At 40.6% G+C, this 17926-nt stretch overlaps 1 protein-coding gene across 4 annotated transcripts in view; it reads right to left on the reverse strand.

The window, feature by feature from the left end:
* LOC127454188 (disintegrin and metalloproteinase domain-containing protein 22-like) overlaps positions 1–17926 on the reverse strand; it is a 96322-nt gene that overhangs the window by 42994 nt on the left and 35402 nt on the right. For all 4 annotated transcript variants that reach the window (XM_051721216.1, XM_051721215.1, XM_051721213.1 and 1 more), the window contains exons 4-5: positions 15306–15372; positions 1882–1964 (exon numbers count right to left, since the gene is read on the reverse strand). In XM_051721216.1, the coding sequence (XP_051577176.1) occupies positions 1882–1964; positions 15306–15372 (150 nt within the window). The remainder of the gene's footprint in view (positions 1–1881; positions 1965–15305; positions 15373–17926) is intronic.

Consider the following 17926-nt stretch of genomic DNA (forward strand, 5'->3'; position numbering starts at 1 on the left):
AGCATTAAGTCCAGATGATAGAAGGAAGACAAACAAACACACACACACACACACACACATCCTGTGTCATCACCACCAATGACCTATAAGCATGACACATACAGCTATGCCATCCTTTGACCCTGTTGATCCTTTTCATCATTTTTTAATTAATATTAGTTGAATTTAAGATACAAATGCACATTCAAATGCTAAAATTCGAATGTTGTATGTGTGCCAAGCACTGAAGATGACTTAGAACAGAATATAATTAGAATTTTGGTAATATTTCAGTGAAAATGTTTTATTTAGTTTCTCAGCCCTGTTGACAGCCCTAGTGAAAAGTGCTGTGCTCTATTTCTGAGCTACATTTGACCTGACTATTTGCGTATTCACATACACGGAGAGAGACAGAGAGAGGGAGAGTGAGAAAGAGAGAGAAAGAGAGAGAGAGATGGATCTGACCTGACTCCTTCTCACACTAAAAATACAGATGGAAGGAACTGAGATATCCCAGAGGGCCACACAGAGAGGCCGTGTGTGTGCCTGTGTGTTTGTGTGGATGGGTGTGTGTGGCTCTATAGAGACTAATTCAATTCTCCTCAGGCAGACGGGAAGCTCAGGAACACAACTAGGTTTAGTTTAGCTATGCAGAGAACACAGCAGGTAACCAAAGAGTGTTTGTGTGTGTGCTTAACAAAAACATAACTTATAACACACAACAAATATTGCAGTTTCAGCTTGCAATGGGAGTGCAAGACATCAGACATTGTGCAACACATTTCCAGCGACAAGTAATTTGTCCACAATGAAAGCAAACTAGCATCTACCTTCTATTATACTTAGTGTAAATTGCATCTTCCATTTTTTAACACTCAGGCCCCGTTTCCACCTGGTATTAAGATGCGTTTCGGGTGATCCGATCACATGTGGTCAGGTGAGACTCATTGCTGTTTACACCTGGTCTCCTGTGACCACTTGTATTCGGATTTGGAGGGGAGGGTCTCTGTTTCATGATGACATACATCAATCACTATGTCAGTGTGCATGATATTAAAGCACAACAAAGTCAGAAAAGAAAAAGAAGGCACAAAAAAAAAAAACAGTGTGCTGTTTCTCCCACATGCAGTTGAAATTTAATCTAAGCACAAATGCAACATATCAAGCAGAATTATCCATTACTTTAGTGGATTACCTGTATTAAAGGAGCTTCAGGTGTTCGTGCTTCTTTTCTGTGTTGATATCAGACAGACTAAAGAAGATCCGTGAAGCTCTAGTGATTGTGTATGTATTGGATGGTTATTTCCTTTTAAAGCCGCTCGTAAGTGGCAAAGTTAAAACTCCTGTTTTAGCGCAGCGGTTGACTGACAGGTGTGGGGTGGAGCTTGACTGCTGCTGGGACGCAAACAGGTTGGATTAGCGTTTACACCTGAAATGCGATCTGGTCACATGCATTTTTGACCACATTCATATGTGGTTTCTGTGATCCGATCACAAAACGTTTTAGACCCCGTTTAGACCTGTATTTAGGGCTGACCACATGTGATCGGATCACCCGAAACGCATCTTAATACCAGGTGGAAACAGGATCTCAGTGTACATAGCCTTGCCTAAAAACAAAAAAAAAGACAAACACTCACAAACAGAGCGCTGAGAGTTTCAGTGTGTGATATGAGAGGAGGATAATAGCATGCTGTAATTATACAGCTCTAATTGTTGAATGGGATAATCGCTGCTTTGGCCAGCCACTGTGGCATGCTAACATGTTTATTTATGAGTGTGTCTTAGAAAGAGGCAGAGCATGTGTGTGTGGCCTCACATTTCTGTGGACCTATAACGCTGCTAATATAAACGTCTCTGCAAGTTATTCAGACATATGGCACACGTGACCAAGGAACTTACTGTAATCCATGGCAAGTTGAAAGTGCCACATATGACTTTGGAATATCACGTACTTTCCCATGGTAATAACAGTGTTCTCCACCCTGCAGGGAGAAACAAACAATAATCAAAAACAGCACATACAGTGGCAAGAAAAAGTATGTGAAACCCTTTGGAATAACCTGTGTTTAAAAATCTGGTTTGTTCATCTAAGTTACAATAATGAACAAACACAGTCTGTTTTAATTAATAACATACAAATAATTGTATTGTTTTTGTACATATTTAATACATCATTCAAACATTTACAGTGTAGGTTGGGAAAAGTATGTGAATCCCTAGGCTAATAATGTCAACAAAAGCTAATTAGAGTCAGGAGTTGGCAAACCTGGCATCCAATTAATGAAGCTGGTGTGGGTTAGAGCTACTTTGACTTATAAAAAGCACTCAAACATTTTGAGTTTGCATTCACAAGAAGCATCTGCTGACGTGGACCATGCCTCGCAAAAAGGGTTGAAAAGGGTTACAAAGTTATCTCGACGAGCTTAGATATTCATCTGTCCACAGTTCATGAGTCTACTATACGGAAAACATTAAACAGGCATGGTGTCCATTGCAGGACACCACGAAGGAAGCTGCTGCTTTCCAAAAAAACATTGCTGCGCACCTGAAGTTTGCCAAAGACCAACTTGACACTCCACAATGCTACTGAGAAAATTATTTGTGGACTGATGAAACTAAGGCTGAATTGTTTGGGAAAAACCTGCAGCACTATGTATGGTGAAAAAAGAGCACCGCATACCAACATGAAAACATCATCCCAATGGTGAAGTATGGTGGAGGGAGCATCATGATTTGAGGCTGATTTGTTGCTTCTGGGCCTGGACTGCTTGCCATCATCAAGGGAAAATTAATTCCCAAGTTCATCAAGATATCCTACAGGATAATGTCAGGGTGGCTGTGCGTCAGCTGAAGCTCAGTAGAAGTTGGGTGATGCAGCAGGACAATGACCCTAAACATAAAAGTAAATCCACTACAGAATGGCTTCAAAAAAGAAAATCCACCTTTGTGAGTGGCCCAGTCAGTGCCCAGACCTTAACCCAATGGAGATACTGTGGAATGACCTCAAGAGAGCTATTCATACCAGACATCCCAAGAATATGGCTGAGCTGAAGCAGTTCTGTAAGGAAGAATGGTCCAAAATTTCTTCTGAATGTTGTGCAGATCTAATCCACAGCTACGCAGAAATGCTTGGTTGAGGTTATTGCTGCCAGTTATTGAGGATCAACCAATTATTAAATACAAGGGTTCACTTACTTTTTCCATAGCACTGTGAATGTTTAATGGGATGTGTTAATGAAAGCTTATAATTGTTTGTGTGTTGTTAGCTTAAGCACATTCTGTTTGTCTATACTTGTGACTTTGATGAAGATGAGATTAATGCAGAAAACCAGATAATTCCAAAGGGTTCACATATTTTTCTTCCCACTATATACAGCTAAAGTACATATTTGTTAGCATTACAATAGCTACGATCACACTGCAGCTAAATATGAATAAATAAATAATAAATAAATAAAATAATCAAATGCAGTAACTTTAATTTGATAAAGGGATTGTTCACCCAAAAAATACAACTCTGTCACCAATTACCCACCCTTGGGTTGTTTCAAGCCTGTATGACTTTCTGTCTTCCATGGAACACAACAGGAGATGTTAAGCCTCAGTCACCATCAACTTATTTTGGATGGAAAAAAGATGCACTGAAATGCCTAACATCTCTTTTGTGTTTCATGAAAGTAGTAAAGTCATAAAGGTTTTAATTATACTTATCATTATAAGTATAACTTTTCACTGGATTATCCAAAAACTTTCAAGATTATTCAAGATGTAAAAATTTTTTTCAATGAATTTCAAGCAAAAATAACTACATTTTGATATATACCATTACTGTGATATAAAAAAATGTAATATACCATGATTTAAGCTGTTTGTCATACTACACCGTGCTAACATGTTTAAATTCTGCATGTGTGTGGGGCAACATTTATACTGGCCACTGAAACCTCTTATTTGTACTCAAGTGATCAGAAGACTTGTAAGAGCATTCCTGTGTGTGTGCGGGTGTGAGTGTGTTATTTACTAAATGTTTTTCAGTGTAAGTGCTTGGCTGCCATTAGGGCAGCAGGTTATCGCTTCCTGCATTCTCTCAGAGGACTAAAGCTTCAGCATTTACCAGCAGATCAATTTCATTTCATACCCTTTCATACTCTCTCTCTCTCTTTTTTCTGGTTTTATCCATTCCTCTGCTGTTCTGTTTCCTCCAGCTTGTAGTTCTGGAGCATTTCTGCCTCACATCTCAGATGCAGCACTTTCCCTCCTCAAGAGTCCTCAGCTAATCAAGAGCCAAGGGCAGTCTCTACCACGCACATTCCTGAAGAATGCAGCTGTTGTAGAGAATGTCTCTCAGACTAAAGACCCAGCATGCATCAGTGCTCAGAAGTACAGAGATACAGGCTGTTTCTGAAACGTACAAATTTTTTTTTTTTTTTTTTTATTATTTTTCCAATAATCTGTTTGTATTTGCTAATTCTGTAGTTAAACTTATATAATGTTCTCCATTGCTGTGGAGAGATGGAGCTAAAAATATCATTACCTCTGCTCTATAATCCATTCAGTGCCTCTCTCTCTATTTCTCTCTCTCTCTCTCTCTGTCTCTGTCCTCTGCTTCTATCATTCCCTCCTTGCTCACAGAACCCTCTTCTCTATTTTTCATTCATCCTTAGAAACAACACAGTCTCAAAAGAGCCCTTCCTCTAACACACACACTCAATCTCACACATTGTATTTCCTCAGGCTCTACGTCTAGGTTGTGTGTGAGAGGTTTTTGTGGATCTGAATACTTTCACTAAAAGCTTTGTGAGAATCAAGCTCTATATATAATGTATATAGAACACACACAAACACACCTTGAGATAATGATGGTGTCCAACATACAGCAAACAAACAGGACACGGATTCCCTGCCCCTGTATGTGTGTGTGTGTGACAGGAACAATCTGCCACTTGGCTAAAACGAGCAAACACCTTCTGCTCTGGGCGTGATGTGTCCCACCTGAACACACACGTTTCTTTGTGCTCTGACAGAATGAAGCTGAGAAATGTGGCACAGAGACACAGATCTGATCACACTATGTTCACTGTCCTACAGTAAAAAACATTCATAGAGGATTCTTGTTCTCTCCCTTTCGAACTGTCACAGATACAAACTCACTTGTTAAATACAACACAAGTTCTATGTTTCCTGTGTTTACTAGAAACATGTTTACAGTATTATTCTGTATGAAATCATAATTGACCCTATTTACTTTCTTAATACACGTCTTGGTCTAATTGTGCCTGATTCATAAGTGCAATTCTAAATAAAACAAAAAATATATATTTTCGTACTCTTACCAAAATGCAATAAAATGCTCCGCCTCTCAAATTACTTTCCTTTTTGGCTGACATCACAAATCCCTCTTATTTTTTAAACCCCTCCAACCACCTTAGTTAGGGCTGCACAAATAGTGGAAAAACTAATTGCGATTACGGCTGCCACGATTATGTAATCGTGAAAACTGACACAGTTGTGTATTCTATCCAATCACAGACATGTCTGTTGAGCAATGAAACAGCAATAGCCAATCAGAGATGCTTAAATTAGTCCTCTGTCCTATCAGTAATGACAACTGATCCTAATCAGCAAGTTTTAAACAGTCTGATGCCCAGATGCTTGTTTTATATTTCACCTCTGTTTGTGGTGGCACACAAAAATTAATACTGTAGAAGCATCACCTGATACTCGAAAAGAAGCTGTAGAACCAAAGCGAAAAGCACTTTAGAATTATTTTGGATTTACTGCATGTTGCGACGCTTGCTTGCAACGTAGATGATAAATACACTGTGAACAAGCAACGCAACAAAACTAAAACACTCCCGTTTTAATCATGGCATAGTGCGGTACAATTAGATTAAGTCATTTTTCAAGTCAAGTCATTTTTATTTGTATAGCGCCTTTCACAACACACATTGTTTCAAAGCAGCTTTACAGAAAATCATGCATTAACAGAAAATGAAACCATAATATCTATAAAGTCTTAAGAGTCATCATTGTGTAGTTTGATTAAATACAATTATGAAGTGTGTATAAAAATAAGTAATTAAATAATAATAGTATTTAGAAACCCAGTGAGCAAGCCAAAGGCGACTGTGGCAAGGAACAAAAACTCCATAAGATGTTGGTTAATGGAGAAAAATAAACTTGGGAGAAACCAGGCTCACTGTGGGGGCCAGTTCCCCTCTGGCTAATAGCATGAATATAATGCCAATATTACTTATTTATGTGCAGTGCAAGTCATAGTTAAAAATGATTAAACTAAGTAAGTGTTAAGGGCCAGTGTTTAAACAAAGATTTTGTAAGAACTGTAAGATTCATGACTAAAGTCTTTGAATTTCATCCTGGATTAACTGCAGAAATTCATATAGATGCATTGTCCTTTGTTAGTTGGCTAAATTAGACAGCTTCGTTTTTAATGAGAGCATTCACGAAAGTGCAGAAATCTGTTTGGAGCTTCAGTGAGCTCGCACTGAACTGCAGGGCTTAAACAGTGTAAACCTGAAGTGAGTGACAGCTTCAATCATTGTAATGGGAGAGTTCGTCTCTTTGCTCAATTTCTGTAAACAATAAAAAAAAAAAAAAAAAAATGATAACAGTTTAGTTTTATTTATTTTTTGTCATAATTAGGCCAATGTGACTTTGATTTGTATAAAATAAAAATAAAGTAATTCAGCTTAAATGTTCTAAGCTTGTTTTGAAGGTGTAGCCAACACAAAGAATATGACATGAATGGCATATTTCATAAATCACTGTCATTACTTTTGCGTCTGCTCTAATAAGACCCATTTGCCGTGCAGCTGCTATTGGTAGATTTAACATTTTCATGAATTGCACAAACTCCGATTGTAAATGGCTGTTTTTAATTCCCAAAGTGCAACTGCTGAGCCAAATATGACCTAATGATGATCTTACATGAACAAGATCACCATTGAAGATCTAAGGGAATGAATGGGCACACATCTCGCCATCACAGCGCTTACTTAGAGTAACAAGTAGTCACTTGGTCCATTTAAATAAGCTGTTAATAAGTTTGAATATTCAATATGTTATATTATTTACTCTACGTGGACCAATAATTTAAGCAGTAAAGACACATATTGCATGTCTGATGGTCGTTTTTTGATTTTATGCCAACTTTCTCAGGCTTTAGAGGTGTGTTAAACATGTGGGGATTTGTATTTATCAACCTGTTACATGTCACACAGGCAGATTGGATCAAGTAAAAACTGGTTTTGTCAATAGTTCAGAAAAAACCTACATATATTTCTCCTATACCATAGATGTCCTTTAAAATAACTTTTATTAGGCCTAACATTAACAAACATTATAACAATATTGAATTTGTAAAAGATGCTTAAAAAACCTGGAGTGAAGCACGTGGTTGCCTAATTTGTGACATCACTGTAATTTAATCTTCTAATCAACATTAACAATTGGGATTACAATATTAACGGCAATAATCGACAATTTTGATCCCCTAACCTTAATCTTTTTCTGGTGTGTAGCACCCACTTTTGACAATCCAAACAAATTCAGATGGTTAAAATCAAGACCCACCCTACATTATTTCTTGTTGAATATCCTATTTCACTCTGAAACACATTTTTTTTGTCAAAGCACTTTTTATATATTAATTTGTTACTTGATCTGTAAAGTTGTCTAAACCATTCTTTTGACAAGGCACAATGCTGTTTATGTATGTAACTGTGGTTCTATGACTGAGTGGAAGACCGCCAGAGACAGTACTGAAAGCACTAGTGGAAAAACTCTTGCGCTTGCGCTTTGACTGAGAATCGAATGAGTGTTCCGGAACAATTGGAATATGAAAGTAGGCGTCCCTTAAATCTATTGTCAAAAAACAATTTTGAGGCATAATGGCATGTAAAACATCTGCCATGCGCAACATGCGGAATGGCAGGAACTTTAGAAAACAATTTTAATTCTTTAAATCTAAGATCGCCTGAAACCTGCCATTTTCTTTGTGACCACAAAATAAGTGGAAAAGAATCCCCCAGGATGAACTTGGGGATTGACAAGTCCTATGGGTCCTTTGCGCAGAAAGACCTGAACTTTGTGCACAAGGGCGTCTATCTGCCATGGATCGTGAACTACTGTGGGTCTCATGCCAGTGTGTACAGGGGGTCGACAGTGAAACTGTATATGAAAGCCTCTTGAGAGGGTAGTTAGCAGCCACTGGTTTGTTGTTATTGATCCCCAATGAGCCAGTTGACTCTCCATAAAACAGCCCAAAGTCGACCTTACCATGTCAGCGCTCCTGTCTGCACTTGTCTGCAGAGATTGGGGGGCGACGATGGGGGACTTGGTGTCGCATGTGAGACTGATGCCCCCATAGTAAGGTGCCACCACATCTGGCAGGAGGAGGTGGAGGTTGGGGGCTCTGATGGCGAAATTGATGAGGGGGATTAAATGTACGTTTTGCACCAACATTCTGATAGCGAGCAACAGGGGTCGCTGTAGGTGCCCTGGGGCCTGAAGCTGTCCCTACATGACCAGAGCTTCCTGTGCTGCCGGTCCAAAGATTCAACCAAGTACTAGTGGCAACCATCTCAAGTTGTTCTGACAGACCTCTTACAAAGGGGATTGGGCCAACCAAACCTGGCGCCGTGCTTGCACTAGAGTGCCTAAAGCTGTGCCGCAGTGGTTGGCAATGACATCCATCGCCTGCAACGCAAGCTCAGTTAGATCCATCACTAAAGGGTCAGATGATATTGCACTCAGGGAGGAGTGCAACGCAGCAAGCATATGCGCCAAAGAATTAAAAACATGACCAAGACATGCTGTAGAGTTGTATGCCCATGACAGCAGTTCATCTGTGCGCATGCACTCGCCATTGGGGCAGCTCACATTCTCATGGAGTGCCTCATCAGGAGACACAATGAGTGCCACAACACTGGGTTCTACAGGTGGCATGCTGCCAAGATCCTCTGGCTCCGGGTCCGGCATCAAAGCCAGTGTGCAGGCCAATTGATCAGGACGTGTGGCCTTTGATTAACTCTGTAATGTAGACACCAGTGCGGATGTAAAATCACAGCACTGAGGCATCATAAAGGAGGCTCTTTGTGCACAATGCAGAAAAACATTCTCAGAGCCCACTGCTGGTTATGAGGTGTCCAGATCAATACAGATGAGCATCGCTTTCAACATTCCCTCCAAGGACGTTACCAATGAAGATGACCCACCCGTTTTGTCAGACACATTATCACTGTCAGAGTGGTGTGACTGGGCCGCAGGCAGACTTTCACCAGTCACTGAGGTTGCAACCAGATTTGCGCCAAAAAGCGAGTCAGAGGCAGCCACTGACATTGCATCTAAATGTAAGCATAAGCGTAGTTCTAGCGGGAGACTCCCAGCTGTACATAATCACACCATTATCTAGTTAGCACCTAGCCAATCATACATCAGCCATTGCTTTAAAAGCCTGCTTTCAATTTACCTCTTTGCTGTTTCACTGTGCCAACACGGCAATTCATACTATAGCTTACTACGTCCGATGTCGAGTCAGCTTCGCTCCCGACGAGCTAATATCCAGCTCTGGACATGGATTTAGTCACTTGCTCCTTATCTTATATCCAGGAGCAGCAGCTCCTTGCCACAGTGCGTGTCTGTAATTTCTGGAGTCTCAGTGGGATCGCAGCCCTCTTGGAATGATAACAGAAATGTTAACCAGGCATCTCCGTCAACCTCAATTTCCCCAAGGCCACAGGTGAACCAGCTCATACACAACATCTTGGGAAACCCGCCTTCCCTCCCAGAAGATGCCGCTGCTCCATCTCAAGTTTCTGCCCCTCATCAAACCCATGGGGAGTAAACAATCAGCATATCCGGATCTTCATCCAGATCTCAGTCACGTAGGAGACCTCCCTCAGTCGAGCCACCGCATCTACTGCAATCGGAATGCACAACCCATTGCTGGAAGGCACGTGCTCCTTGCCAAGTCCGTCAAAATCAACGCCTCAAGGTAGCAGCTGATGCCCATCAGAAATACGCTAAGTTCTCAATCATATTCATCAAATGCATTTAGAGGATGGTTTACAGGTCTTAGGATTTCTGCTGCCAATGTTGTCTTTTCATCATAACCTGAATCTGAATCAATATAAAAATTCAAGAGGCAATATTTAATTTCAATAGAGCATTCGGCTCTCATAGTTCATGGTAGGCGATCACACATTTCACAGCGTGACGGCCTTGCCATGCGGATAACTGAGTTAAGGTTCACAATGCATGATTCATTCACCGTGTTGCATGCCTGAGCATACCCCTATCAGGGAATCAAGATCTATTATTCATGCATGTCATGATGCGCAAGTACTTATCATACAGGGTCTATTTCTCCATTCAGTTAAGATGATGCCTTGTTTTGTTTGTCGCTCCTATTGCACGGAAATCACAAAGTGTTTCTTACTTCATACGTCTACTTAAGCATTCTCCAAATAAGGAAGCACCACTTGTCATCGCGCGCCTCTGATGCCTAGTGGTACGCTCCACTCAATGCATTTTACTGCCTTATATGATCAAGTCAAACAGGGGTCTAATTCCTATTCCACAGTTATGTTTATGTTTTATTACTCATTCAGACATCATTATAGTGCAAAGATTTGTATTATATGGCTCTTCGTAAATCATTTTTTCTTTTTTCACTGTTCAGACCACGTTTCAATCAATGGGGACTTTCTAGCATCGGGGCCTTATCAATGTTCCAAATATCAAAGCTCATTACGAGTTTAACAACTATGTGTTTCTGGTTTTATGGGCTTTATCAGGAGCTTCGGCTTAATAAATCACACCTTTCGCATCTACATACTCCAACCCTATCCAAGGCTGGGCACGGCATCCTCCTAACCAAAGCAAACACCAAGACGCTTCCATAAGTCATGCCCATTCACCCCGCTGACTGGCCCACTTCAGCACATCTGGCAAATTTTACTTCACTGTCCAGCTCACAATTGATTGTAGAAGAAGTCCACACAGTTAATTCTCCGTCAGAAGGCTTATGCTGGATCCTTCCAATATTTTAAGCTCCCATCCATACGCACCCACTTCGATTCTCTGCTCCTATATTCCCATTCCACTCACAGCTCCACTCTGGATGTTTAAACAAATTTTCTCACAAGCTGGGCATTCCCTCTCCAGTGAAAAAACCATAAGCCCTTCTCATCTCTCGAATTTTTCTTCCCTGTTTCCTAGGGATGCAACGATCCGATACCTGGATCGGTATCGGTTCCAATACTGACGTTTTTAAACGGATCAGGTATTGGTCCGACGAGCCCGATCCAAATCTGATACTGTGTGTTAGTCATGTTCGTTACTGTCAAGCTCAAAAAATGACATAAAAGAACCATTAAAACACAATTAAAGTAGTTCATATGACTCGTGCATTTTATTCAAAGCCACTTGAAGTCGTGCGATAGCTCTGTGAATCACAAAAGGCTGTGTTTAATAAGTAAATATATAAAATGCAAGCGCAGCTCCAGCGTGTTATTGAATGGCGCTGCTCTGTTGACACTCACACGCGGCTATTTTTAGCCTTCACGCCGTGCTCAATATTTGAGCGCTACTCATGTCACAAACAACATCTCAGATGTAGATGCTCAATAGTTCGGTTCACTTACAATATGCATTTAGAATGGCACTGGAGGTGCTTTTTTTTTTTTTTTTTACCAGAATTTGAATGAGAAGCGAATTAAACTACTGTGAACTTGCCTACAAACAGACACATACAGGACTTCCTGGAGAGTTCAGAATGTCAATATAAAAGCATGAGGGTTTAAAAGTTAAAGGAGTCATGGAGAGACTCATAGAGGCAGAGATATGAACTCAGTAGCAGGGTTTATTGAACAGATGATTGAAACAGTGATGTAAACATTGTGAGTAAATTTGCAGTTGAGCAGAGTGTCAAACAGCAGGTGACTAATATCCAGACAGGGTACAGACACGATGAACAGATAACTCACAACAGTCTTATGATACTTGCAGGCAATAATGAAGACACAGGTATGTTTGACATAGTAGAAAGGTCTGGAGTCTCAGAGATACTATCAATGAGAACAGACAAAGAGTGTGTGTGAAAGCAGGCTATATATGCAGTCCTACCAAGGGCAGTGGTAGCTCAGCGGTTAAGGCTCTGGGTTACTGATCAGAAGGTCGGGGGTTCAAGCCCCAGCACCGCCAAGATGCCACTGTTGGGCCCTTGAGCAAGGCCCTTAACCCTATCTGCTCCAGGGGTGCCGTATCATGGCTGACCCTGCACTCTGACCCCAGCCTAGCTGGGATATGTGAAAAAGAAGAATTTCACCATATATGTGCAAATGTATAATGTGTGATAAATAAAGAAAATTATTAATTATAATTATTAATTGATTAGCCACTTAAGATATGCAGGTGCATGTAATCAGAGGGAGAAAGAGAGAGAGAGACCGGTGGATCAAATGATACATAAATGTGGCTTTGCTGTGTTTACAAATGATAATAATATTTAAGCTGAATGGGTTCCAACAAATAACTGTGTGAATGAAAAGTGAGCTGATTTCTTACTACTAAATTGAACAAAAAAAAGACATCTGAATCCTTTAAAGTCCAGATACAAGTTGAAAATAAATTGCAAAAAAAAAAAAAAAAACTTTTCTACTGATGACTTATACTGGAATTACTGTTAATTTTGCTGCTACATTATCCAGTATACTAGTTAACAATAAAGTTTTTCTTAATAAGCTATACATTTATATTGAAATAATGTGTAGTTAGAGGTTTGTGTTTCTTTACATATTAAAGAGTACCCCCAATTAGTTCCACACAATAATGTAAAGATATTCTAAACTGATTATGCAAAAAAACAACACTGGTGTCGGCCGATACTGAGATTTCCGATATCGGAATTGGATCGGAAGAGAAAAAGTTGTATCGGTGCATCCCTACTATTTCCCCCAAGACGCAAACTTCTTCGCCTCTTTATAAGTTTGCACTTCCTCCCTCCCACCAGTCTCAGTTTCCATATGCAATATCCTGTCCTTTTGGGTCACCTTATTTCACCATACGCATCATTCATCAAGGCCGCTCCATCTCTCACCTCCTCACACTAGCCCTATCTGTCGATTACTCTGACAACATATCTATTAGGGATGTGCACTACGACTAATTTGACGACGGCTGCCGATCGGACCTTCAATTTTGGTGCCTGTTACTTAATCACTGGAATGGAATTTCTCTTTTCCATATTAAAAACCCACAGGGGCCTGGGTAGCTCAGCAAGTATTGATGCTGACTACCACCCCTGGAGTCGCGAGTTCGAATCCAGGGTGTGCTGAGTGGCTCCAGCCAGGTCTCCTAAGCAAACAAATTGGCCCGGTTGCTAGGGAGTGTGGAGTCACATCACGATTAGTGGTTCTTGCTCTCAATGGGGCGCGTGGTAATTTGTGCATGGATCACGGAGAGTAGCATGAGCCTCCACATGCTGGGAGTCTCCACAGTGTCATGCACAACGAGCCACGTGATAAGAAGCGCGGATTGATGGTCTCAGAAGCGGAGGCAACTGAAACTTGTCCTCCACCACCCGGATTGAGGTGAGTAACTGCACCACCATGAGGACCTACTAAGTAGTGGGAATTGGGCATTCCAAACTGGGGAGAAAAGGGGATAAAAAAAACCCTGAAACCTCAGACGGCATGTCCGTTTTTATGGACGCGTGTCCACCGAAGGTCTTGGAGGCTACTTTATAGTAACATGGTTCGCAGGGAAATGGCCAAACTAATTCCTCACTCTCGCACTCAGCTCCCCTCCATCCACATCTTTGAAATTTACACCATCGTCGCCAGCGTATTATGGGGTCCCCTCTGGGCACATAAACGTGTCGTCATTTTGCAACAATACCACTGCCGTCACGATCATCTAGAAGGCGGTCCTCCTCCAGGCTCATTATGACCCTACTGAGACGTTTGACATGGCAGAGCATCAACTGCACCTCAGTCTCTCAGCCGAGCACATTCCTGGGTTTTTCAATTCAATCGCTGACTCCCTATCTCGTTTCCAGGAGTTTCATCTACTATGTCCCTATGCCAGCATACTTCCCGTACCCTGACCGCACCTTCCAGACCTTCTGCCAGACTAAGCCCCTCACTCCTCCCCCTTTTAGATTCCGTTAAAACTCATGCAGAAAGGACTCGCCCAGTCTACCCTCATTTCTCCCTTTTCCTCAAACACTCCAAAACAAACCACTCAGGGTGCAGTCGTAATAGCATAATGATATCTATAATCTCCAGCTCCTCGTGCTCCTCGTAGAAGGGCTCATACCATACATTAATTATCTTCAGCTAAGGGATCGCACAAGGATGTCGCCCCCATCTCTGGGCCAAATGAAATGTATGAAGCACTCAGAGCATGGGTCAGACATGGCCTCTTTAAGATGGTCCGCACCAAGACAAGCAAGGCACTGATTATGTACATCCATAATATCCATCACATTAGGTCATGTAGAAAATCTAGATGTATCCATACTGACTTCAATACTCACCTAAAAGCAATCCAATGAGTTTAAATCCAGCGCTCATTAATGACTCAAGTTTCACTTCCAGTGAAAAACAAACGATGATCCCGCACTCATTAAACCTAGGCAACCAGGTCTTCAGAGTGTATGTGTTTACAAAGGTATAAAAACTTACAGGCAACCAGAAGTTTGAAAGCTTTCAGAAGCACGAGACCGTCTCATGGGTGCTTCCCGGAGAAAATGCTCGTAAACAGCACTTCCCGATCGTGAGCACAGAATCCTGGAGAAAACCGCTCATAAACCGCACTTCCAGGTTGCTAGCGGCATTTCACGGAGAAACCCGCTCGTAATCCAATCCGTAAACATGGTGACGAAACAGTTTGTGGATGTCAGCTGAAGCACTCTTCAAAAATTAACTGAACAAAATATCATCACAATCAATTCCATCAAGCAAGAAAAAAGAAGAGATTGAGCTGACATATTCAGGGTTTTTATAGCTAAAGACACGTCATGCATCATGGGGTTACAACTTTCTAATTCGATTCTCGGTCAAAGCGCAAGCACAAGAGTTTTACCACTAGTGTTTTCAGTACTGCCTCTGGCGTTCTGAGATCTGGAACGAAAGAAAATAGAACACGTCCTTTCCTAGCACCCTCATGTGGTAACCATGATAAAGTAACCAGGTTTTATGTAGAATAATGAGAGCTAAGGGTAGAAAATAACTTTTTGAGCCATAAGCAGAGACCTATTTGATGTTGAAATAAGAAAACATCCCAATGTTTATACTCACTTTGGTGACGACTGACTTCCCCTCCTCTGATATGTGCCTCTCAATGTAATTTGATGATAGAAGATCACTGCAAAAAAACAGAAATACACAGCTGGTAAAGAGAAATGTACAGAAAAAAAATAGATTGCATTTCCTGAAGGCAATATCTTTGCTTGCAAGGCAGAATTCCAATAGAAAGTGATCATCCCTTTGCCCTACTCACTCTGAAGGACAGATCTCTTAAAGTGGGAGCTCTTAAGGGGGCAGGGTATTAATGTATAAATGTACCCTCTGCTAACAGTCTTGTGGAAGGGCCCTTTGTGAAATCTTTCATTATCTTACTTTAGTTTTGGAACGACCCTTCAAGTGGCACGCCCTTTCCGCAGTGCCATTCAAGGGTGCAAAAATGCTGTTTGAGGTTTTAGGTTTTAGGCTTTGGTTTTGTGTAAATGAAATGCCAAAGGGTCAAAGCTAGTCAAAGGGTGAACTTTAAACTTTAAAGCAAATTTTTTTTTAAGTAGATAAAAATAGCGCAAATATATCTAGAAAGCAAAGTTTGATTGGAGCATTTCAAGTTGAATTATCTCATGTCTCTGCTCTGCTGCTTATCTTTCAGAGGAAAGATAGAATTAAAAGGTTTATATACTGTGAGATGGCGATAGAGAGAGTCACTTTAACCTGCTGAGAGATCCACAGCTGATGTCATACATCAGAATTCATACAAAGTTGTCTTCAAGGACACTTTAGTGTGTGCTGAACTTTCAGCAAAGCCACTTTCAAGAAGAAGTTCACGTAAACTGGGGCGAAAGATTTCACTGAGAGAGCATATGCACACACACACACACAAACACACACACACACACACACACACATGTTCACACACCGGAGAGGAGAGAAGAGGAATATGTGCTGTCCGGGGTTCTGAAACAGCTCCCAATGACACAATCACATACTGAGCTCAGAGCTCATACATTCACACTTAAGTAGATCAAAGTAGAGCACAAAAACAAGCTACTATTTCATTTTTGCTAGTAATGTGGAAGATGATTCTTTGAGATTTCTGTGCCTTTCTAAAACCGAACAATACATCTCAAACAATATGATTGCATGTCCCCCTAAAAGTGTTATGTCCCATTTAAATTCAGTTTTCTTGTGTACATCGTATTGTTGCCTCTGTTAGTATTTTCTTGGTAGGTATGGATGAGTTCATTGCTTTACCCGCCTTGAATCACAGGACTGGCAAATAAACCAGTGCACACTTTTTTTTAAATGTAAGCAGAGAGAATGAAAACTGAAATGAAAATTCTTTCATTATTTACTCACCCTCATGCTATCCCAGATGTGTATGACTTTCTTTCTTCTGCTGAACACAAACGAAGATTTTTAGAAGAATATCTCAGCTCTGTAGGTCAGTACAATGCATGTGAATGGTGGCTAGAACTTTGAAGGTCCGAAAAGCACATAAAGGCAGTGCAGACCTTCAAAGTTCTGGCCACCATTCACTTGCATTGTATGGACCTACAGAGCTGAGATATTCTTCTAAAAATCTTTGTTTGTGTTCAAACCATTCCTTTAAGGGCAAAGCAGAAGTTAGTTGTTGTTGGTGGGAAAGCAAAACAATTTTCAAAACAATGTTTGCCTATCGTGTTAACTGTGTTTAATGTAGTTGGATGGTGTCTATTGCATCGTATTAGATGAGTATGGAATATATCTGTGGATTATGCTACGTGTGAGTGGAAAGTTAAATTGACTTTCTTTTTTTTTTTTTTTTTTAACTCTTTTTATAAATAAATGCATTAAAACTTAATTCATCACTGGCATGGAACTTACTGGAAAGTAAACTTGCATCAGAACTACTGTCTGTCAACAGCCCCTATGTGAATCAAAGGATTGATGTTTGCTCACTATCCTTGTGATGTCTGAAACATTGCTGGACCATCATGTCCCTTTTCAAATGTTATTGAAAGTATATTTAAAAAGTCAGTGTAGTGTGGCTTGCCGTTTCATTCTGTTAAGTGAACTTGGCATATGTTTGTTTTCATCAGGCGATTAGGGAAGGTCTACCTATTGGTATACGCTAAGTATGTTATAATTTATCTACGGTTTTGTTTTCCAGGTAGTTTTGTTTGTTATTTTGGCCTGTGGACACCCGAAGACAATTGTAATATGCAGGTTTGAGTCGTATACAACCCTGAGTTATATAAAGATAGGTGTTACAGTATAGACAGGTATGAGTTAAATACAGACATTAATTTTAAACTGGTTAGAGTTATAAACAGGCATGTTTTTCAGGTGGTCTTGTTTGTTATTTTGGCCTTTGGGCACCCTGAAGTCCATACTTCATTTTTCTTATAATGTAAATAAATAACTTATCTATAATTCCATGTTTATTTCTCTCCATTTTAATTTATTAATGTGCCCTTACCCTCTACACAGGGTGTAACAGACAGAGTGAAAGGTGAAAGTTTTCAGTGTGCACGTCTCAAAGCAGGAGCTCTTACTGTGAGATCACTTATCCTTAGCTCAACGCTAATAGCAGGATCACAGCGTGACATCAAAGCCAGCTTTAACCAGCCTTCAATGACAGAGACACATCTTCAACAGCATGCGTTCACAGCAGTCCTCTAAACCAGGTGATTATC

Source organism: Myxocyprinus asiaticus, chromosome 16, assembly GCF_019703515.2.
Source record: "Myxocyprinus asiaticus isolate MX2 ecotype Aquarium Trade chromosome 16, UBuf_Myxa_2, whole genome shotgun sequence".
NCBI lineage: Eukaryota > Metazoa > Chordata > Actinopteri > Cypriniformes > Catostomidae > Myxocyprinus > Myxocyprinus asiaticus.